Source organism: Molossus molossus, unplaced genomic scaffold (genome assembly GCF_014108415.1).
Source record: "Molossus molossus isolate mMolMol1 unplaced genomic scaffold, mMolMol1.p scaffold_m16_p_15, whole genome shotgun sequence".
Lineage (NCBI taxonomy): Eukaryota > Metazoa > Chordata > Mammalia > Chiroptera > Molossidae > Molossus > Molossus molossus.
In genome coordinates, this window is record NW_023425350.1 from 9,408,635 (window position 1) to 9,431,114 (window position 22,480).

The following is a 22,480-nucleotide window of genomic DNA, read 5'->3' on the forward strand; positions in this document are numbered from 1 at the left end:
ACACAAGGATGAACCTAAAGGGGCACAGGAGACCAAGGCCTGTGGATGAGCTCTGGTGGCTTGCTCTAGGTGGTCTGCCACAGGTGTGTCTACCTGGGGGGGAAGCGTCAAATAGGTGAGGCCGATTCTGTGAACTTAGAATTCAGGTTCTTACTCAAATTACACTCAGGGCACTGGCAATACTTAATGATAAAAATAAAAATATTTTTATTAAAATTTTTTTTTCTTTATTGATTTTAGAGAAAGAAGAAGGGAGAGGGAGAGAGATAGAAACATCGATGAGAGAGAACATCAGTTGGCTGTTTCCTGCATGCCTCCCACTGGGGATTTGGCCCACAACCTGGGCATGTGCCCTGACCAGGAATCAAACTGGCGACCTCTTGGTGCATGGGTTGATGCTCAACCACTGAGCCACACTGGCCGGGCAAGAATAATAATCAATATTTATATAGCACTTATAGTAAGTGCTGACTGTTCTAAACACGATATGCATACTAACATTTGATTTTTATACTGACACTTTGATGTAGGTATTAGTATGTTATTATGTTAATTTATCATATTATATCTATCTATCTATACAGATGCGGCAGCATCAGGGAGAGGTTTTAATAATTTACTCAAGTCAGACAACTAGAAAGCAGCAGGGAAAAAAAAAAACCTATGCATCTCAGAGGGTATTGTTAGCTGGCATGAAAAATGAATTGGAAGGTAAGGAGTGGGGAGGACCATTGTAGAAAACCATGGAAAATTACTAAGTGTATGAACTAAAGCGGAGGCTGGCGGGATAGGGAAGGGAAGGGATTGAGGGAACTTCGGGAATAGAGGGTGAAGGGAACGCGCAGAACTGTTTATTTTAAGGCCGGGTAGTTTGCATGCCACGCTCAGTAGGCAGTTCTGTGAGTCTGGGCTGTCGGAGGGGGATCTGCGGGGAAGATACACGCCCCTGGGCTCCGCAGCAGGTAGAAGAAATTCCCAGGGAGAAGAACAGAGTCAAAGAGGAGCCCATGGGGATGGGGAGAGATGCAGATTTGAGGCCTGCAGATTGTGTCCAGGCTGCAGACTGGTTTGATTCAGCTCACCTGTGTGAAATGAGGCTTTGCTATTTTAATATGTAGGCAGAAGTGCCTTAGAGTGATGACTGTCCGTTTCTTACAGAAGCAGGGTAAGTCGCGTAGTGCCCGCGTGCTGGTTTATCCTCTGCCTTTCCTCATGCGGGTGTGCTGTCCATTGCTTTCATCACTGGCCAGGTGGGGTCTGTGGGCGATTTCATCAACCAGCATCACTTCTGTTGCGCTCTGGGTTAGTGCTTTTATTTTATGCCACAGGCCAACTTTTCCATTGAGTGTTTTGTGTTTGTTTTATGATATAGCTTGATCCAATAGCTTATTGTGTGTGTGTTAAACATATCTGTCTTATCCCTGATGAAAACTGTTTTTATTAAGAAAAATCTGTGTTTCCCTTCTGCAGTAGTTGATAAATAAGCTACTATTCTTCTGCGGTGACCACAATTTCAAAAGCACATTTGCTATGATTTTGTTTTTCTCCCAGTAATGCAGTGGGCAGAGTGATATTAAAATTTGACATGGGTCCTGGCCAGTTTGGTTCAGTGGTTAGAGCGTTGGCTCGTGGACCAGAGTCCCTGGTTCAGTTCTCGCTAAGGGCACGTACCTCAGATGCAGTTTGTTCCTGGCCCCGGTTGGGGTTGTGTGGGTGGCAGCCAGTCTTCATCTATCTCTCGTCAATGTTTCTCTCTCTCTATCTCTCTATTTGAAGATAAATGCAAAAGTGTCCTCGAGTGAGGATAAAAAAAAAAAATTGACATAGAAGGGAAGTGGCCAGTAGCTATCCCTAACCCTAATCCTAACAGTTGTCAACCAACTCATTCATTCATTAATAATTTACCACATAATTAAAACAAATTTTATTTGTTAATCCTCCCCTGAGGATATTTTTCCATTGATTTTTTTAGGTAGAGTGGAAGGGAGAGAGGGAAAGAAAGAGAGAGGGAGAGCAAGAGAGAGAGAGAGAGAAACATCAATGTGAGAGGAACACATCAATTGGTTGCCTTCACAAGACCCCGACAGGGGACAGGGATCAAACCTGCAACCCAGGGATATGTCCTTGACCAGGAATCAAACCCTCAGCCCTTTGGTCCAAGGGCTGATGCTCTAACTGCTGAGCCAAACTGGCCTGGGCCTGCCTGTATTTTTATTTTTATTTTTTTATCCTCACCCGAGGATATTTTTCCTTTTTTTTTTTTTTTTTTTTTTCGTACAGATAGAGTGGGAGGGAGAGAGAGGAAGGGAGAGAGAGAGAGAGAAACATCGATGTGAAGGGACACATCAAGTGGCTGCCACCCACACGACCAACCAGGGCTGGGGACAAACTGCAACCGAAGTACGTGCCCTTAGCGGGAACCGAACCCGGGTCTCTCCGGACTGCAGGTCGACGCTCTAACCGCTGAGCCAAACTGGCCAGGGCTATTTTTATTTTTTTAGATTTATTTATTTTTATTCTCACCCGAGGACATTTTTTGCATTTATCTTTAGATAGAGCGGGAGGGAGAGAGGGAGGAAGAGAGAGAGACATTGACACGAGAGAGACACATTGACTGGTTGTCACCCACATAACTCCAACCAGGGCCGGGGACAAACTGCAACCGAGGTATGTGCCCTTAGCAGGAACTGAACCCCGGCCTCTCTGGTCCGTGGGTTGATGCTCTAACTGCTGAGCCAAATCAGCCAGGGCCTGCCTGCATTTTTAATGAGAAGAATTGCTAAATCTCAGTTAGAAGTTAGTGAAAAATCAGGATTATTTTCCCCAGTGAAGGTCAAGGACCTCCTGAATTCTCTTTCCATCACCACATTCTCTGGTGGATTGCTGTACCCAGTGGAAGTCTCGAATTGTTTAGATTTCTACCAACAACGATAACTCCAAGAGGCTTCTACATCTTTCCGGTTCCTTGTGGCTAACTATCCGGGAGCCTGGGGTCTGGTACCCTTTGTTTCACAGATTTGCGTGCAATGGTTCTCCTTTCCTAGGGACCTCTGTCACCTAGGTTATTCCTGGCTCACAAAGGTGTGGATGGTACAGGCAGGGTCCTTGATATCCTAAGAAATGGTCTGTGTAAGTACCCAGGTCCCAGGGCTCCATCCTGGCCGCCCCACCGCTATCTATGCCAACCTCCCTGCACATGCTCCGTGCACTCCCCGGAGAAGGGCCTGTGGCTCCAACCTGTCTCCTTTACTTGTTCATATCTGACCAGGCCCACAGGGCTCAGCTCGGTGCCACCTGTTCACGGTGGTTGTCCCTACTTCCCTATCCTGGAGGGACCCTTTCCCTCCTCTGAACTTCAGAAGCACCTTCTGGGTACCTCTCCTCACGGTACCCCACGTATTCAGCCTGTCGTGATTGTGATCATTTATTTACCTATTTACCCTCCTGCGAGCTCTTCTGGGTTTCCACAGACTCAGGGCAAGAGCCGGCTGTCTCTTGTCCTCCGTAGTTCTCGGACAGTGTCTGCCACAAAGCAGATGCCAACGAACAGCAAAGCCCGTGATTCCTACAAACGACACAGGACCACCTCTGCAGTCCATCTCAGCCACATCTGTAAGTTCACTTAACGTCTAGACCTCCCCCTCCCCAAATCCTAAAGGCTGCTCAGCACCGTTTCTTTCCCCAAGCAGAAACAACTATTCTCTTTAGTGTTTCGTAAAACAGTATTTGCAACGATTTTCACATCATGTTGAGAGGTACAGAGAAAGCAAAAACCACCCCACATTCCATCACCCAGGCAGAATGTGTTTACCATTTTGCTGTATATTCTTACAGGTTTTTTTTTTCCCTATATAATCAGACATATTTTATAAGAATCAGATTACGCCATATATTGTATAAATTCCTCTCCTTGTTTACTTAGCATGTTGAGCACATAGTGGTTAAGAGACCGGCTTTAGAGCATTAATCTTTGAATTCAAACCGTGAAGCTGTCACTTGGTTATAGCTGTTGACCCTGGAGAGATAGTTAACATCTCTATTTACCAGTCTCTCCATCTGTACAGGAATGCAATAAAATTACTTCTTGTACGAGGGTTGTGAGGAGTAAGTAGACTCGGACATGCAGACACTTGGACAGGGCCTGACTTCGTATACAGGGGCGTTTACAATGGTTATTTCAGCGTTTGCAATGGCCACAGTCTCTGGTGCGTGGCCACCTCCCAATTCATGTAATCATTCCTGCACTGATGGACACTTAGGTTGCCTTTGGCCTTTTGCTCTTATGAATAATTAATGATGCAGGAAACATCCTTGTCACGCATTCTTGCACACGTCTGATTTATTTCTCAGGATGCATTCCAGATGTATAACTGTGGAACTTTGTGATACGCATTGCTACAGTGTTCTCCAGGTCTTCTTGAACCAAATTACACCCCTATTATCATTGCATATTTGTGTGTACCTCTAAACCCTCCCAAACTGTTTGCTCTCAGTTCTCTTCATCACTGTTGGTGCAGACATTTGATGCGTAGACATTGAAAACCTGGGAACAGGTGAGACTGAGCACAGGGTTTAAGCCCTCAGGTGGGCTGATTTGCTGACAGTTTCCTGGCGGAGGCCAGAGCCCCTGCTTCTGGCCAGCCTGGCTTGTGGGTGATCCCTGCAAAGTGGAGGAGCCAGGGCAGAGTAGTCCTTCCTGGGGCCAGTGGAATGGTGATGGTCACACGGGCCACTAAGAGTGCCGTCGGCTCATGAAGGTGACCTTGCTGGGGTCAGTGGCTATGTGGTTTTGCTTCCTCTTGCGAGGCGCACACCCTTCGACAGGACTGTCTGTAGGTTGTCTCTGGACCTGACTGGCTGCCTCTCTGCCCCCCGGGGAGGTTGTCCAGGACCAGAGGGGAGCAGAGTGGTGTTTAGAGCCCCCTGCTGCCAGCCTGAGGGGTGTCTGGTAGTCGCTCATCTGCGGGGCAAGGGGAATATAATGTATATTAACCTTTGACACATAATTTAGAGGCTTTACTTTGGAAAGCGCTCTCTGGGTTTTCTTTCTAAGATTAGAACTTTCGGAAATTTATTTTTAATCCCTGAATATATTAGACCTGAGAAGTTTTTATTTTCTTCTCATGACAGATCAGACAATTTTTTTTAATTATTGTATATTCAAGGGTTTCTCATATTTTAATGTATTTCTTAAATTTTGATAATTTGGAAACAGTGACTAGTGCAGGGATATTCTTAGTAATCCGTTTGAGTCACCTGGGAGGTGTGCTGTTATTCTGACTGCTTTGGATTATAGGATTTAAATATGAGTACAATTTTCCTAGCATACTAAATCCAAGTATGGTGGTCCGAACGTGATATTTTAATTTTATTTAAGCAAAACCCTGGACCACAATTCCCATAATTCTCATTAGTGAAAAGCAGGACACGGGTAAGGTTGAATTTCACCTTTTATTATGACTACTACTTCAATTCAGATTTTATTGGCAACTGGTCTGTGATGGAGGGCTAGTGGCAAGACAACAACACCGATGTGCATTTGCATGTTTCCTGGGACCCCGGTGACTCTCCACAAGCCTGGCGCTTTGGTGGGGAGCAGGAGTGGTCAGCCAGGGCACCACCGTCTGCAGAAGCTGGAGCCGGCCAGGGCTTTGAAGCTGTACCAGTGCATGTGTGTCATCCTGGCACACAGAGCGGGCACACATAAAAGACAGACTCTCAGAGAAAGTCACTGACCTTTACTCTAGACTCAGACTGCATGGAGCATGCTTGGAGTTTCAACAAAAGGTTACCCTTGCTTTTATCTTTCCTCATTTGCCAACTTTTGCTTGTCCGACACCAGAGAGGCCACGACTGAATCCTGGAAGAACAAGCGTGTGGGGGAATATCCCCAGCCCCTGTCGGCGGATGACGTGTTAGGACACTCTGTCGTTCTGAGCTTTCTGAACGTACAGCTTCCCAATACGTGTCTGCGGTCCTTTTACTCTACTTTCCAACAGTGGTTCGCGACTGGGGATGATTTTGCTCTCCAGGGGAACTTGGACAATGTCTGGAGACATTTTAGTTGTCACAACTCTTGGGGACAGGGAGGAGACATGCTACCAGCATCGAGTGGGTAGAGGCCAGGGATGCCGTTATCCTTCTCTTTTAAAAAATTGTTTTTTTCCTTTATTGATTTTAGAGAGAGAGGAAGGGAGAGGGAGGGAGAGAAAGAAACATCGATGAGAGAGAACATCAATTGGTTGCCTCCGGCATGCCCCCCACTGGGGATCGGGCCCACACCCTGGGCATGTGCCCTGACCGGGAATCGAACTGGTGACCTCTTAGTGCATGGGTCGACGCTCAACCACTGAGCCGCACTGGCTGGACCCACTAACCATCTTAGAAGGCAAAGGACAGCCCCTCCAAGAAAGAGTCACCTCACTTCCAAACATCCTAGCTGAGGCGGAGACATGTACGGCCGCAGTTCGCAAGGTCAGGATGTCTCCAGGCAAGCTGGGTGGTGCCGGCAGGGTGCCCAAAGGTGCCATTTGCTTGGAAACCTAGCACAGGCCGGGTCAGGCTCTCCCTCGGCCTTGCAGCTTTGGAAACTCACTTTCCAGCCTCCCAGAGCTGATCAGACTCTAGGAGCTCGGCTTGCGTAGAAACCCACGGGAACTGAGTAGTAAACCCTTCCCTGCCTTAGGAGGTTCCACTGATTAATAGAACTAATGGACAGAGTGAACGCTTGTGTTGGCTGCTGGCGAGGTGCCAGGGAACTGAAATGGGCAGGAGGTGCCTCCAGGAGCCTGGAATCAGAACGAGGGGGCTTTGGGGGTACCTAATGATACCTGGGACTCTGAGGTCTGGGCATTTAACACCCCCGTCACGATGAACCCATCGGGGTTGGAGAGGCTGCCTCTCCAGGATAACACTCTTTTAGAAAGTGTTGGGATGGGTCTTGGCAATCAACTTTGACCTTTGCACTTTCCTCCTTTGCTTCCATTGCTGACCCGCTGCCTTTCACGACGCACGTTTGAATGAGTTTACTCCCGCCCGGCCAGCTCCCGGGGGAGGGCTTGGCTGGATAGCATTGTGTCGAGCACCATGTGCAAGCGGGAGAATTGAGGTGAAGATTGGCATTAGGACACGGTTCCTAACTGGAGGCTTTCTCAGGCTCGTGGGTGGCACTGAGGTGCCAATATTTTAGAATGTGAGCAGGTCCACTGAGGATTCTGTGCGAGGACAGAGGACACAGACCTGCGCTGTAGCGTTAATCACGGTGTCTGCTTTGATCTCTCAGGCACTGAGATCAGCTGATGTTTTCACGGGTGTCCTTCTGCTGACATTCTGAGTCCTGGGAGGAGGGCGTGGGGGTCATGACCCTCCTGTGTTCCGTCTGCTTGTCCGTTTGCTATTCCTCGTTCTGCTTCGGGGTTGGAGTCGGGTCTCTGGACGATGAAAGAGTCCAACATGCCGCCTTCTGTTCACCTTTTCCCTCGGGAGGCGGTCATTCTGTCCAGTTTGAATGCTGTGGTCAACTCACTAGGCAATGCAGCCATGCTGGGGGCAATGCAGGAAGGGAAGGAGAGAGGGATTCTGCGGAGATGTTCTGCCAGCATCCTGATGAATCACTCAGCAAAGTGTGCTCAGTCACCAGCCACACTCTTCCTTTGATCAGTTGCACACTGAGAGGCATGCACACAGAGAAATAGAAACACTTGCAGATTGTTAAGGAGGAAGAGAAGGTATTGGATATGTACATCTTTCTTCCCCAAAGCCTGCTGTTTGGGGGCATGTTCTGCCCACTTCTCTTAATCCTTCTTTAACCTTCCCCAACAGCTAACTGTGGCTCTTGATTTTTACACTCATTGAAATCGGGCAGACCTGCCTGCAAGGGGATCCTGGCCCTGGTACTCACTAGGTGTGAGACTTTGGGCAAATAGCTTCTCTGAGGCTTCATGTCCCTCCTGTGAAATTGGGAACATCAGCATTTACCACCTACCACGGCTGAAGACAGCAGGGGCGTGCGTGAAACCCCTGGGAAGGTTCCTGGCCTGTTGTGGGGACTCAGGAAATGCTAGTTGTCGTTTTCTGTAGAGAGGTCACACTTAGAATGTGACTGTTCTAAGAAGGATGTGAATGGATGTAAATTCACACCTAGAGGTATTGACTAGAAATGCATTTCCATGTGCTCACCGAGGACATTTTTCCATTTTTTGTTCAGATAGAGCAAGAGGGAGAGAGAGGAAGAGAGAGAGAGAGACAAACATTGACGTGAAAGGGACACATCGAGCGGCCACCACTCGCACGACCAACCAGGGCCGGGGACAAACTGCAACCGAGGTACATGCCCTTAGCAGGAACCGAACCTGGGTCTCTCTGGACCACAGGCCGATGCTCTAACCACTGAGAAAAACTGGCCAGGGCCCAAATCCAGTTTTTTTTGGACAGGAATCATAGTGGTGGAAAATGAGGCAAGGCATCAGAACTCTGAATTTTGAGGGGAGAGAGAGAGAGAGAAAGGGACAGCTGGGATGTTATCCATTCATCAGACATTGATGGAGGTTCCCACTAGGTACCTGTTTCCGTAAAAATGATCAACGTGGCTAAGCTCACAATCTGCCTGTCCTTGGGCCAGCCCTGTTCTTCTGTGATGGGCTGTGCCCAGCAGTGCTTGGGGCTTCTTATAAGTACTCAACAGCCTAAGTACTTAGTTAACTTTACCTTCCCTTAAACTGCGCTACATTTGGAAAGAAGTCTGATAGGGAAAGGAAGACTATCTGTCAAAAGGCACAGAAGAACCTCTTTGTTTCATCTGGATGCAAATATCCGAGGCTGACCCAACGACAGGCAGCTGGGAGGCCCCAGAAGAGGAAGGGGAGGGTGAGGGAGAGGAGGAGGATTATTTTCGCTCCTGAATCGATTTTATTGATCCCTGTTGAGATTTCTCTAACTCTTCTGCCAAGAATCCTATCTCAGAAGATCAGTTTGGGTAGACCTGCAGTTTCCCCTGAATCTTTCTCCTTTAGCATCTCTATTAGAGGTGGAAACTCACTGAAGAATTGCCCTGGTTCGCTGGGACCAGCTCGGCAGCTGGTCTGCTTTGTTTCCTCTCCACTGCCTCCTTGATGTTGTCAGGACACCTTTACTTGTTGAGTATTCGGCCTTGGACCTGTGGGTTCCTGGGGGAGAGAGGGGCAGGCTTTGCTTCTTGTGTGTAGTCCCAGTGCCTGGCACAATGTCCTGCAGGTCTTCAACAATAACCAATGTTTGCTAGTGACTGACATAGCCAGAGGCCCTGTTCCACTCGTTCTCTGAAGCTCGGAATCAAGCTCTTCCTTTTCCTCCCCAAACCCACACCTTTGGACCCGGCATTGACTGGAAAGCATGGAAATCAATGGTGGATGCTCAGAGGCTAATATAAAGCCATGGGCGTGTGTCCACAGGAGGCGAGGCTTACCCTGTTGGGAATCGAAAAGGTTTGGCTTGCTTTATTTTTTTCGGAGAGAGAATTTAAATTTGTCCTTTTATTTGTTTTGGTACAAACTTAATTCTCCCTCCAAATACACCCCCTCCATGCACAGACATGCACACACACACATGCAGACATGCACGCACACACCATGCGTTAACTAGAGGGCTCGGATCCAGCATGTGTAGTCATTTCTAATCTGTGAAACAGAACAGGGAACAAATAAAGCAAAATCGAATTTGGCCAGCCTTTGAAACCTATTGATTTTAAATTAGAGCAGCAGTGTTAATTCTATTAGGCCAGTCACACTCAGAACTTGGTCTTGGAAAGGGATTAAAATGTATTCACTGGAGATGTATGAGTATATCCTTGATGAATTAGCTGGGAAAACAATACTCCTAGAGACCGTGTGGGTGATGAGTGACTGTAGTCCTCATTCTAGTGCTTTGTTTTATATTTGGATGTTTCATTGGCCTTGGGGTCCATGGAGATGCCCCAAGTGTCCACTGTGGTCAAGATCTGAGAGTCCTTGGGCCCGAGAGTGGTTGCAGATCCTTGTGATGTCTCTCGATCCATGTGTCCAGTGGGAGTGATAGTTGCAGGGGGGAAGCTGCCCTTCCCTGAGAGCCAATGGGGCCTGAGACATGGGCTAAGAAGTCAAGTGCCCTTGTGCTGAGTGTGAGACAGAAGGTCTTGTCTTGGGTGTGTTTCCTCCTTGGAGTTACAACTTGATTGATGGTTTCTCCTGCAGGTGAGAGTCATTTCCCAGCGGCTGCCATATACAACCAGAGAGCAGGAATTTTCTCCTCATTTTGGCCACTAAATGCCTCTGTGCACCACACGTCCCAGTGGGGGAAGAAGGGCGGAGCTTCCTGGATGACCATGGACATTCCACTGGCCAGGATGAGGGCAGAGTGTGTGACATCAACACCACAAGGGTAAGAGTTCCTCTCTGATATTTTCTCTGGCACCCTCATTTGTCAAAGGAAGGGGAGAACGGACTTGACAGTGTCGTGACAGAAACGAAGGTCACACGCCAGGCAGATTACTTTGATTGTGAAATCACTGGGCAGATGACTGACGATGAAGGAGAGCATTAGCCTGGAAGGATTAGGTTGAGGGTGTATTGGGGGATGAGCCAGGCCAACCTGGGAAATTTCTGTGTCCACACTGCTCAGCCCTCTACTCCTTGACATTTGTAGTTCAGACTTAAAGGAGTAACACTACTGTTTTCATGATAAGATTCTGTTCATGTCCATTTGAGTCGGTCTAGCTTAAAATGGGTGCTGTGGAGCTGGGGGAGGGGTAAGAGTCCGGCTCAGGTCACAGGTTGGGGGCTTCTTGGAAGGACCTGGCCCAGAGACACATTTTCATTTGAGCCAGATGATGTTGAAAGCACGGTGGGTCACTTCTAATTAAAGTTGAGACATCCCAGATAGAAGACAGGATTTCCAGGTTCTCCTGGAACCGAAGATACATCTGCACGGGCCTCTGTTCCCACGGAGAACCTGGCTCTGCCTCTTCCGGAAGCATGGACAGTTCACCACCGCCCCCAACCAACCCACCCCTTTCATCTGTTCCACTGACTTGTTTGGCCACCAGAGGCCATTCATTTTGCCATGCCTGGTTTGATAGTTCTGGTAACTCTTTAACAGAAGCATGATAGCCTTTGTTAGTTACTCCACGTAAGAGGGACGCTCTTTTACTAGCTGTGGGCAGTAGTTAGCACCGGGGGCTGGGGCTGTGGCGATGACAATACACAGTCCCTTCCATGGAAGAGCTTAGTCTAGGGAGAGCAATGATCGGACTTGCGGGGTGAGGAGAACTGTGAAACACATCACGGTGTCTCGTGTTGGGCACTACAATAGAAGTGCTCCTGAAGGACGGTGGGAGACGGTGAGTAAGGCTGGGACGCTGGGGTGGGGAGAACTATTACTTTGGCTGAAGTGTATTCAGAGTCTCGAAAGCTCCTGCCCCTGGCCCCAGAGTGTCACCACCAAGCCATCTGTATGTGGGCTCCTCTGTGTGATGTGACGCAGTCGGAGACTTGATGGGGTACCTGCTGCAGAGTTAAGGCTCCCCTCTTGTGGCATAGTCCACATCTTTCCAGTTTCTGGTTGAAAATCTCTTGAGTGTAATTCTTTGCTTTTTACAAATAGGACTGATTTCTGGCTACTTGGCTTGGGAAATTGTTCAGCCGTCTGAGTGGTCCTCTGCTTGGAGATGAACTGTGTGCGTTATAGGGGTCCTTGGTGTTTCCAGAGGGGAGCAGCCTCACCACATAGAGGTCTAAAGGGAACGATGCAACTCCTTCATTCCCTCTGTACCCGGCGGAGGGAGCCAGAGACGGGAGGGGTAGGGCCAGGCAGGGGAATGTAGGGGTACTCTTATTTCCATCTCTTATTTTTGGAATAAGGTTTTATTTGTATCTTATGTTTTGTTTTCAAAAGACTTTTGCATTTGTCATTTTACCATCAAAGTGTGTCTGTCATCTTTCATAGATCAAAATCTACCTTCCCAGGTCACGTAGCTGGAAAAGAGCAACTCAAAAACAAGTTTCCAAAGTCCTAGCCGTTTACTCTTTTCTTCTGTTCAACATGGATACGGGGACCCAGTGCATTCATTTCATTCAATTCAACATAAAAAGTTGGGTTTAGGTTATGAATGTTCTGAAATAGGGCTACCTGGGGCCCGTGTGACTACTCAGGCCTGTGCCCATGGTGTCAGAACATGTCAGAGGTGGAACAGACCTAGGAGGACCCTTTCCTGGCTGTCTACTTGGCCCGTGGGACCCACGTTATATCCAGGCGTCCTCTGTGGGCAGGGCTGAGCTATTTGGAAGGTTACTGGAGGAATGGCTCCGTGTCAGAGCCTCAGGGTGTCCCAGGAACGCTGGTCCCTGGAAACAAAGACGAATCCAGAAGGCTCTGGCTCCAGGCCTATGTTTCTAGATGTCTCATAAACAGCCACTTCTTTCTCAGGATTGCACTCTGTTAGCTGTGTAAAAACACTCAGATTCACGAAGGCCTGAACCAAGGATCACTAGCGCCTCCATTTCCCAGCTCTCAGTCGTAGTGGACTATGTAATCCCGTTGACATTTCATCTGCTCTTCTCTGGCCCCATCGCTGACTTCCGATGTTCTCTTCCTCTTACACGGGACCTGAGCTGGGGAAGGCAGGGGGAGCTCAATCCAAGGGTGTGGACTGAGTTTAGATTTTCAATTCTTTTTACATTTGCTTGATTTTATTTGGCATATTCTCACATGGCATGGACAGAAATAGAATTGAGTATGACCTACCCTTTTAAATATCTAATAGAATGAGGTGTATGTTCCCAAAAGATGGCAGTATCAATGCAGAAAAATGCCCCCTGTTTTTTTTTTTTTCAGGAAAGGACTCATGTAGATTTTGGATGAGGGAGAAGGAACAAGGAATCTAGGTTTTCGCTTCCTTTTATGAAATTGACTTAAAAAAATGGTTCTACCCAATTAAAAAGTGGCTTGTATTTGTTGTGTTGCTTTTCTGAGCAAAGCAAGTGCGTGTCGAAGCCACTGATGCACACACGTGCATACGTATGTGTCAGGCTTGAATAGACACAGTTTTGAGAGTATTTTTCAAGTGAGTTTGAGAGCAAAAAGCAGAGAGAGAGAGAGAGGTCAGAAGCTAATGGCTTTGAAAAGGCTTTACAGGTGTCACTTGGAGAGGATTGGGCCAATGCAGTTTTTTTTTTTTTAAGCTCCCAGTGAATATCTTGGACCTTTGACATCTTTGTCTTTGCCATCTTACAAACACCCAGAGGTGCAAAGTGGTCAAATACAGTATGTAGCATTCTCAGCACAAGTGATTTGGGTTGATAGTAGCAGGGGGATTGATGCAGCGAGTCTAACCTCTTCTTGAGGAAGATAATTTTTCTACCTTGTGTCCAAATACCTTCTGCAGGGATGTGCCTGATTTGAGACCCTGTGTTGTCTTGGCATGCAGTAACAAAAATCCCTTACCAGAGACCATGGCATTCTTTACTAAGGATGACCTATAAAACCTGTAAATTCAAAGATCAGCTAGTCCCTCCTTCCTCCCTCATTATGAAAAAACATTAACTATATTTGAGGCATAGTGGAAAGAGTCCGCCCCATAAAAGCTGGCTAGTGTTGCCACATGGGAGTATAAGATCTTATACTGCTGCAGAAGGGTAGCAAAGGATCCCTTTATTGTGGTACCTTCTAGTGGCCAGTACTGCATGAGTCACATGAATAGCAGTGCACATGAAAACACTTGCCATTGGGCATGGTGCCAAAGGTGCTTAGTGTATTTCTGTGAAAACATTTTTGGTGAAGAATTTTAACATGTATGAAAATACAAAGATTATACATTAAGCTTCTCTGTACCCATCACTCAAGTGGCAAAAGTGACTAATTCATGGTTGTCTTATATGATCAGTGACCACCATTCCCTGTTGCTCGCCATAGATTATCTTGACATACATTTCAAACATGGCATAATTTTATCCACAATATTTTAGTATATATTTCTAAAAGATAAGGGTTTTTTTTAATAATAATTTATCTTTTTTGATTTTAGAGATAGAGGAAGGGAGAGGGAAAGAGAGAGAGAAACATCGATGAGAGAACATCGATTGGTTGCCTCCAGCATGCCCCCCACTGGGGATCAGTCCCACAACCTGGACATGTACCCAGACCAGGAATTGAACCAGCGACCTCTTGGTGCATGGGCCAACACTCAACCACTGAGCCGCACTGGCTAGGCTACAATTGATTTTGTATTCTGCAGCATTGCTGAACTTATTAGTTCTAATAACTTTGATGTGTAGATTCTATAGGATTTTCTATACTCATGATCATATCATCTACAAAGAGAAACAGTATTTTGGGGTTCTATTACTAGGTACATATATCTTTACTATAATGATTTGCCTTTTTGATGGATTGACTCTTCTATTATTATAAAATTCTCTTTGTCTCTAGTAACAATTTTTTTGTCTACATTTTATTTTGTGTGATACCAGTATAGTCACTCCTGTTCTTTTTTGGCAACTTATTTCATCCTTTACTTTCAACTCGTGTGTGTTTTCAAGCTAATAAACATTTTGTTTATTTTGTACCATTTTGTTTCTGTTACTATTGTTGTTGAATTATTGGCATATTTTTATAAAGAAAAATTTCTTCATTAAGTACTACAAGATTCTAAGGTATAATTCATGCAGGGTGAAGGTTTTATTTTTTTTGCTGTATTTCTCACATTCCAGAATAATGAATTGGTATGCAAGTACCTTCCAAAGGTAACCAATGTATTGGTCTTTTCTCTTTAAAAAATACTATTATGAACTTAGGGGTTTTAACATACTGGACATGTTTCAGTGCATTAAAGATATTTTTCTTTTTGTTGTACAAATTTTCCATCTTTGACCATTTGGAGTCTCCTTAAGTTGGCCCTGATTTATTTTAATTCTTCCTCTGTCCTGGTTGTTAGTGTCCTTGCTTTCTGATAGAACCAGACATTACAGGCTTGTCCTGTAAATTTCTTGCCCCAGACTTGGGATTGGCTATTTCTCCAAGGAGCCCTTGTTCTTATAGTAAGAAATTGTGTTTTGATGCCTCAGTCTGCACAAACTCACGATGTTCGCTGCTCCTGGGTTGCAGTGTTCGGTTGGGTTCCCTGGGGAGTAGGCTGAGACAGAGACGTAGGTGTAGGAGGTTTGCGGGGAGCTGCCCTTGGGATCAGCACCCGTGGGAAGGGACAGAAGTGGGCTGGGCAGAGAGAAGAGCTGGGCTGTGGTGAGGTGGCGGTGGAGACTCAGCTGATCCCGTGGGGCGCTCTGCAGCGGGGTTGCCTGCCTTGACAAAAGGGTGCCGGTCTTTATAATCCCCGCTTAAGTGCGTCATTGGATGTGAGCGGACCTGGGGAGGGAGTAAACCTTGGGTGAGGCAGCTCCTTGGCTGAGGGTGATTTCCGCAGAGGGACTTAGCGGAGAACAGGTGTGAGCAGCAGTGTTTTAGTTCTAAGTGAGACTTGTGATGTTCCACAGCATGTACTATGATTGGTCATTTTGTTCTAGGCCTTTTCAATAGAAACAAGATTTTCTTTTAGTAAAAAATCGTGAGTTGATACTGATATTCCCAATTTATATTTAGGACCATCAGGTTTTTACTTAATTTCTTTGATTTTTTTATTTTGTACCCTGAATCTTGGAAGTTCTTAACAACATTACCATGATCACTTACTTTGTGTTACCTTATGTGTGTGTATAAAAGTTTCAGAATAATTCTAGCAATATAAATAATAAGAGTGTTTTAAGATTTCTGCAGTTTATTTGTCTAGGGTGTGTGTATACCACTAAGGATGTACAGTCAAATTATTATGTTTCAAACCACACACCTTGAAGTGATTCATCTTCCTGAGGTATGACCAACTTCATACGCAGTAAGTTAAAATTTTTAGGAATTGTCTTTTTTATTTTTATTGAATTTTATTTCATAATTATGTAAAACATCAACATGGTTCCCAAGCCCAGCTTCTAACACTGTCTTCAGTATCCTGCTCCCTCTCTCCCCATGAAGGAAAACATTTTATTCATATTTTCCTTATCTTTCCACCATTTCTTTTTCTTTCCATGAGCATATGTGTGTGTATGTCTGTGTGTATATGTATAAGCATGTGTATGTGTATCTTCCCCCCCACTTAACTAATATAGCCAGGTATCATTCCATTGCAAATACACAGAGAGAGAGGCCATAGTTTATTCAGCCAGTACTCGACTGAGGGACGGTTAGGTTGCTAATTATGAAAGTATTTGCAACTTCTGCCCGTCTCTCTTTGCGAGAGACTTCTAGAAGACAGGCTGCTGGGTCAAAGGGAAAATGCCTATGCCAGATCTTGCCCAGTTCCCTCCATACGAGTCCCGGTTCATCCTCGCTCCCACCTGCAGCCTGGGGGTGTGGCTGCCTCCCCACAGGCTCCTTACTAGGCTCTGTGGTCCCAGTTTGGCATTTTTCTCAATTGATTAAATATGATACTTTAGCATAGTTTTAACATGCATTTATCTTATTATGTGCAGGATAGAGTATTTCCCCCCCCGTTTTAAGGCCTATTTGCATTTTATTTGATGAACTTCCTGTTCATATCTCTTGTCCAGTTTTCTTTAGTGTGTTGCTCTTTTATTCCCTATCTAATGTCTTTATATGTTATATAAAGTTATACTGACCTCTTGTCTCTGATGTAAGTGGCAAATATTTTTCTCATATTCTTTAAAAAAATTTTTTTTTCTTTTATTGATTTGAGAGAGAGAGGAAGGGAGAGGGAGAGAGAGATAAAAACATTGATGAGAGAGAATATCAATTGGCCGCCTCCTGCATGCCCCCTACTGGGAATTGGTCCCAGAACCTGGGCATGTGTCCTGACTGGGAATCGAACCGGCGACCTCCTGGTGCATGGGTTGACACTCAACTGCTGAGCCACACTGGCCAGACCATATTCTTTTTAAAATGTTGCTTTTGGCAACATTTGTATGATTTCCCATACATTACTTTACTAATATGTAATATATTTGTTTATAGTTTTTTTTCTATATTTTGAGTCATAATTAGGACAGTTTTACTCACAGAGAAATTGACTCATTTTTATTTAGTTATGTGTAGAGTTCACTTTATTCATATACACACATATATATCTCTTTATGTATATACCTTCATATAAGATCTGTACTTACTATTTATAAATCTATAAATGATATACAAATAATATGTATATAAATATATAAAACGCATAAATAATACATAAATAGCTATAGATTATCTTTGAGCTAGAAAACGTTTTCTGAATAAAGTAAATGAATAGCTGTTGAGTAATTGCTGGTCCGAATATAGGAATCTTGGAAGTAATGATGCTCAGTAGCCGGTTCTTTATGACACTTGGAGCGTGTGAGCCGGTATGCTGCAGAGGGCACAGGGTCGGAGGGTGGCGTAGGCACCTCTGGCTTGGGCCTCCTCTCTAACCCTCAGTAGCTGTGTGATACCTGCTCATCTCTTCTGATCCTGCTTCCTCCTCTGCAAAACTCATGGGCAGCAGTAAGGAGCAAGTGATAACAAGAATGCTTGCATTCAAGGACTGTGGGCATGTAGGAGAACCTCACTGCGGAGTTAAAGACGGGAGCTCCTTCTTCCCCGCTCCGTCACTGCGGGACAGACACTGCCAAGGACGCCAACACTGCACTCTGGCTGCTGTGACCTGGAGAAGCCCAGCTGGCCCTCTGAGCTGAAGCATTTGATGTGATCCAGAGATGTGTTCCTCTCTCTTTGCAAAGCCCACAAAAAGAAACCTTTGATTTTAGGATGTGTGTTGCTTTTATGATTAGAGTTTGTGGAATAAAGGGACCTTATAATGGGCTTTTTCACTGACATGCAGTGAATAAAAAGGAAGGAGGATGGTCAGGAAGACTGATATTAAGGCTGATAACTGTTCTTTAGAGAGTGAATGCAGGATGATTGGGAAATGGATTATATGCCCCAGGATTATGAGACTGACTTATGCAGATAGCATCACGAAGGCAGACACTGGCCTTCTATCACTGTGGCTTTGCAGGAGAGCCAAGGAGATGAAAAGTAATCCCCCAGAAGATAACATCCATTAAAGTCTTAATGCCAGCTTAGCTAAAACCAGCTCCTTGGAACATTTCACTCCCATACTTGCCATGAACATAAGCCTGCTTTCAGAGAGCTGAAGTTCCATAAATATTTGGACCAACCCATGAGCTCTGATTTAGGTTCTTCAAAGAAGATATCTAGCTAAAAATAGAAAGCAGAGGTTGGGGGAAGGGAATCATGTCTTTTGAAGAGGCCAGCAAATCTATGAAATGGTGTGTCAGGCCATGTGATGGTCTCTGGTTTCATGGGGGCACATTCATGTTTGTGAACTGGGAGAAAATGCCTGTGTCTTCTTTAGGACCCTAGGCGTCCTGCGGGGGTGGGTGGCAGAACACTGCGTCCTCTGGTGTGTCCTTTTCAGAGAGGGACTCACTTGTCTCCCCGATAGTCCTGGCTTTCTGTAAACATAGGGGCAAGAAACTCCTTTCTGAGATCTTTCCTTCTCTGACGGTGTCACCATCGCTCACTTGTGCAGCAGAGAAAACACACCCTCCTTCAGCCTTTCAGCTTCCTTGTCCCTCCTTTCCAGTCAATCACCAAGGACTGTCAGTTCTATAAACTTTGTAACCTTCCCTTTGGTTTGTCACTCCCTCTCTATACATGCCATTGCTGTCTGTGTTCATGTCTTCTCACCCCTCTTTCCTGTTCTACTGCAGCCCTGTCTCCTTGGCCCCAGCCTGTCCCCCTCCCCGTCTTCCTCCTGCTGACCATGGGGTCTCTCTAAGTCACAGTCACAAATATAACCATGTCCACTCACCCATGAAGATTGTTTAGTGGTCTTGCCCCAGACCCTTTGGATGGTTGTACAACATCATTTCGCTCAATGTCATTTTGTTACTACTTTGATCAGATGCCTAGGAGCATAGCTGTTGTTTATATCAATTTAGTTTATGGTAAATTGGTTTGTTACATTGTTTCACTTAATGGTACAAAACTTATGGACCACGGTACATGAGGACTTATCTATTCACAGTGTGGCTTTTGTACACACTTGGTGCCTGCCATTGGGAATTCCCTTTTCTGTGGCTGGTCGGCTCATATGACAATCCCCTGCCTTTTTTTATCTGCATCATCTGTTTGGAGGAAGCATGGTTGTATTGAATGATGCTCAAAATCTATTATTTTCTCTCTGAGAAATGGGTCTGGTGCATCCTGGTCAGTGTCAGGACTAAAAAGCAGCTCTGTGTGCTGGCCCGGTGTAGACTTGGGTGTCAGAGATGGGAGTGTGTGTGAGACCGTCTGCGAGGGGACGGAGGAGGGGGGGTGTTTGTGTCAGGAAACTGAGAGTGCAATCACCTTAAAAAGGTTTCTTCCCCTGTGGGCACACCTGAAATACCATCCCATGGAGGGTAACACTATCTTTAAGATATAGGCTACTTAAGGACGGGGAGATAATTATATCCTCTTGATTGTCCACATCCAAACACAGGGAGCAGGGCTTTTTCTTAAAGGAGTGGAGCATACGGGGGAACCTACCTCTTTTGTGAGAGCTGAGCCGAGCCCCCAGTGATGTGTGGCTTGGGGGTGAGGTGCAGGGCAGAGGAGGTGGCTGTTTCTGGGGGGTACGACAGAGCCCCGGGTGCCAGGAGAGATGAGCTACGAGCCGGCAGCCCTAGCCTGTCACAGCGGCCCTGGGCAGCCCCAAAGGGGGGCGCCTCCTGGTGAGACTGGAGAAGCTTGCATCGTGTGAGTAATCAAACTGCTGCTATTGCTTTTCCGGGGCGGGGGGACCCTTTCGATGCTTAATAGAGAAAAAAGAATGGGTGTTTATAAAAATCACATGGCCATCTTTTCTTTTCCCTAAACCATGGATTTAGGAACCCCAGCCTTAAAAAAAAAAAAGTCTGCTTTGTGTGGATTTTTCTTTCAGAATGAGTAAATGCGGTGCCCCTTGGCATCGGTTCCCTGGGTGGGCTTGAGACTAGCCCTCCCGCGAAGGGCGCGTGACGCGAGGGGCCGGGCGGTGGGCAGTGCTGATCGCCTGTGCTCCTTGCAGGTGCGGCGTGAACCGCGTGTCCCTGCCCAGCCGGCCCGCTGCCTCCTGTTCCCACCATGGTGTTTGGTGAGTTCTTCCATCGCCCTGGACAAGACGCGGAGCTGGTCAACTTGAACGTGGGGGGCTTTAAGCAGTCGGTTGACCAAAGCACCCTCCTGCGCTTCCCGCACACCCGGCTGGGCCGGCTGCTGGCCTGCCGCTCGGAGGAGGCCATCCTGGAGCTGTGTGACGACTACAGCGTGGCCGACAGGGAGTACTACTTCGACCGGAACCCCTGCTTGTTCAGGTACGTGCTCAACTTCTACTACACGGGGAAGCTGCACGTCATGGAGGAGCTGTGCGTGTTCTCCTTCTGCCAGGAGATCGAGTACTGGGGCATCAACGAGCTGTTCCTGGACTCCTGCTGCAGCAGCCGCTACCAGGAACGCAAGGAGGACAGCCACGACAAGGACTGGGACCAGAGGAGCAACGACCTCAGCTCCGACTCCTCCTCGCGGGAGTCGTCCCTGTCCGAGAAGGAGCTGGAGAAGTTTGACAGGCTGCGCTTTGGGCAGCTGCGGAAGAAGATCTGGGTCCGAATGGAGAACCCCGCCTCCTGCCTGTCTGCCAAGCTCATCGCCATCTCCTCCTTGAGCGTGGTGCTGGCCTCCATCGTGGCCATGTGTGTCCACAGCATGTCGGAGTTCCAGAACAAGGACGGAAAGGTGGACGACCCTGTCCTCGAGGGGGTGGAGGTCGTGTGCATCGCTTGGTTCACCAGCGAGCTGGCCATCCGGCTGGTGGCTGCTCCCTGTCAGAAGAAATTCTGGAAAAACCCTCTGAACATAATCGACTTTGTCTCCATTCTGCCCTTCTACGCCACGCTGGCTATAGACACCAAGCAGGACGAGAGCGAGGGCATCGAGAACATGGGCAAGGTGGTCCAGATTCTCAGGCTTATGAGGATTTTCCGGATCCTCAAGCTTGCCCGGCACTCAGTCGGGCTTCGGTCTCTGGGTGCCACGCTGAGGCACAGCTACCATGAAGTGGGACTGCTGCTTCTCTTCCTGTCTGTGGGCATTTCCATCTTTTCTGTGCTCATCTACTCTGTGGAGAAAGATGACGACACGTCCAGTCTCACCAGCATCCCCATCTGCTGGTGGTGGGCCACCATCAGCATGACAACTGTGGGCTATGGAGACACCCACCCCGTCACCTTGGCTGGGAAGCTCATCGCCAGCACATGCATCATCTGTGGCATCTTGGTGGTGGCCCTTCCCATCACCATCATCTTCAACAAGTTTTCCAAGTGCTACCAGAAGCAAAAGGACGTTGACGTGGACCAGTGCAGTGAGGACCCACCAGAGAAGAGTCATGAACTCCCTTACTTTAACATTAGGGATATTTATGCACAGCGGATGCACGCCTTCCTGACCAGTCTACCTGCGGTGGGGATTGTGGTGGGTGATCCTGATTCCACAGACGCCTCAAGCATCGAAGACAATGAGGACATTTATAACACACCATCCTTGGAGAATTGCACAGCTAAATGAGCAGGGACATGTGTGCCTGTATCTTGTGTCCCTTCCCAATGATAGGTTAACAGCTTTATAAACCTCAATGGGTTCATTAAAATCATTTAATTCTCAGGGTGTACCTTTCAGCCATAGTTGGACATTCATTAATCTGAAATGATAGAATTGTCTTTATTTTTCTCAGTGAAGTGAATTAAATGCTTTGTCTGAAATTTATTTTTACAAGAGGGAGTTGTGATATGATTTTGGAAATAAAAAAAAGATAAATGGTATCGGGTGGGATTTGTTGCTACGGCTTATGTATCATTCTGTATTTGTCATTTACTCACATTGAGCTAACTGTCAATTACTGACAAGTAGAATCAAAGGCCCAGCTGATCGAAGGCTACATGCATGTAAGATCCACAACATGAGACAATGCATGTAAATCCATGTTCACATTCTAGACATGGAAATTAGGAGCCTAATAAACTGCCTAATTCAGTATGGTGAATGTCTTGGTTGTATGTTTTTATGTTGGGTGAGTACAGTTCAGTATGTTCAAAACTGGCGTGGAAGCAAAATGCTGTTTTGGACCCTCCAGAGTCCTTTCTGGATGTTTCTGAGTTTTTGGGTATACAACAATGGGCTAGTTCTTTGGTTCAGGATGCTCAGTGGTGGTTGGTAGGTAAAAGACAGTGTCCGTGATAAAACACATGGTCCAGTATGAACTGATTAAACATGACCATGTTTAGGACATAGTCAAACTGGCTTATATGAATGAAACATGGGCCCCTACTGATATGTTTTCAGTATATATTTTGCACTTTATAATTTCTTACTGCTAAGATAAAATGTTGTCACCTGAAGATAATGCAGA

The 22,480-nt window shown here is 46.5% G+C and overlaps 1 protein-coding gene across 1 annotated transcript in view; it reads left to right on the plus strand.

Annotated features, from left to right (window-relative positions):
• KCNS3 (potassium voltage-gated channel modifier subfamily S member 3) overlaps positions 1 to 22,107 on the plus strand; it is a 34,531-nt gene extending 12,424 nt beyond the window's left edge. Inside the window, exons 2-3 of the mRNA XM_036263215.1 lie at positions 10,206 to 10,392; positions 20,108 to 22,107. Coding sequence (XP_036119108.1) covers positions 20,164 to 21,639 — 1,476 coding nt within the window. The 5' untranslated portion in view covers positions 10,206 to 10,392; positions 20,108 to 20,163 and the 3' untranslated portion in view covers positions 21,640 to 22,107. The remainder of the gene's footprint in view (positions 1 to 10,205; positions 10,393 to 20,107) is intronic.
• Positions 22,108 to 22,480: the final 373 nt, after the last annotated feature.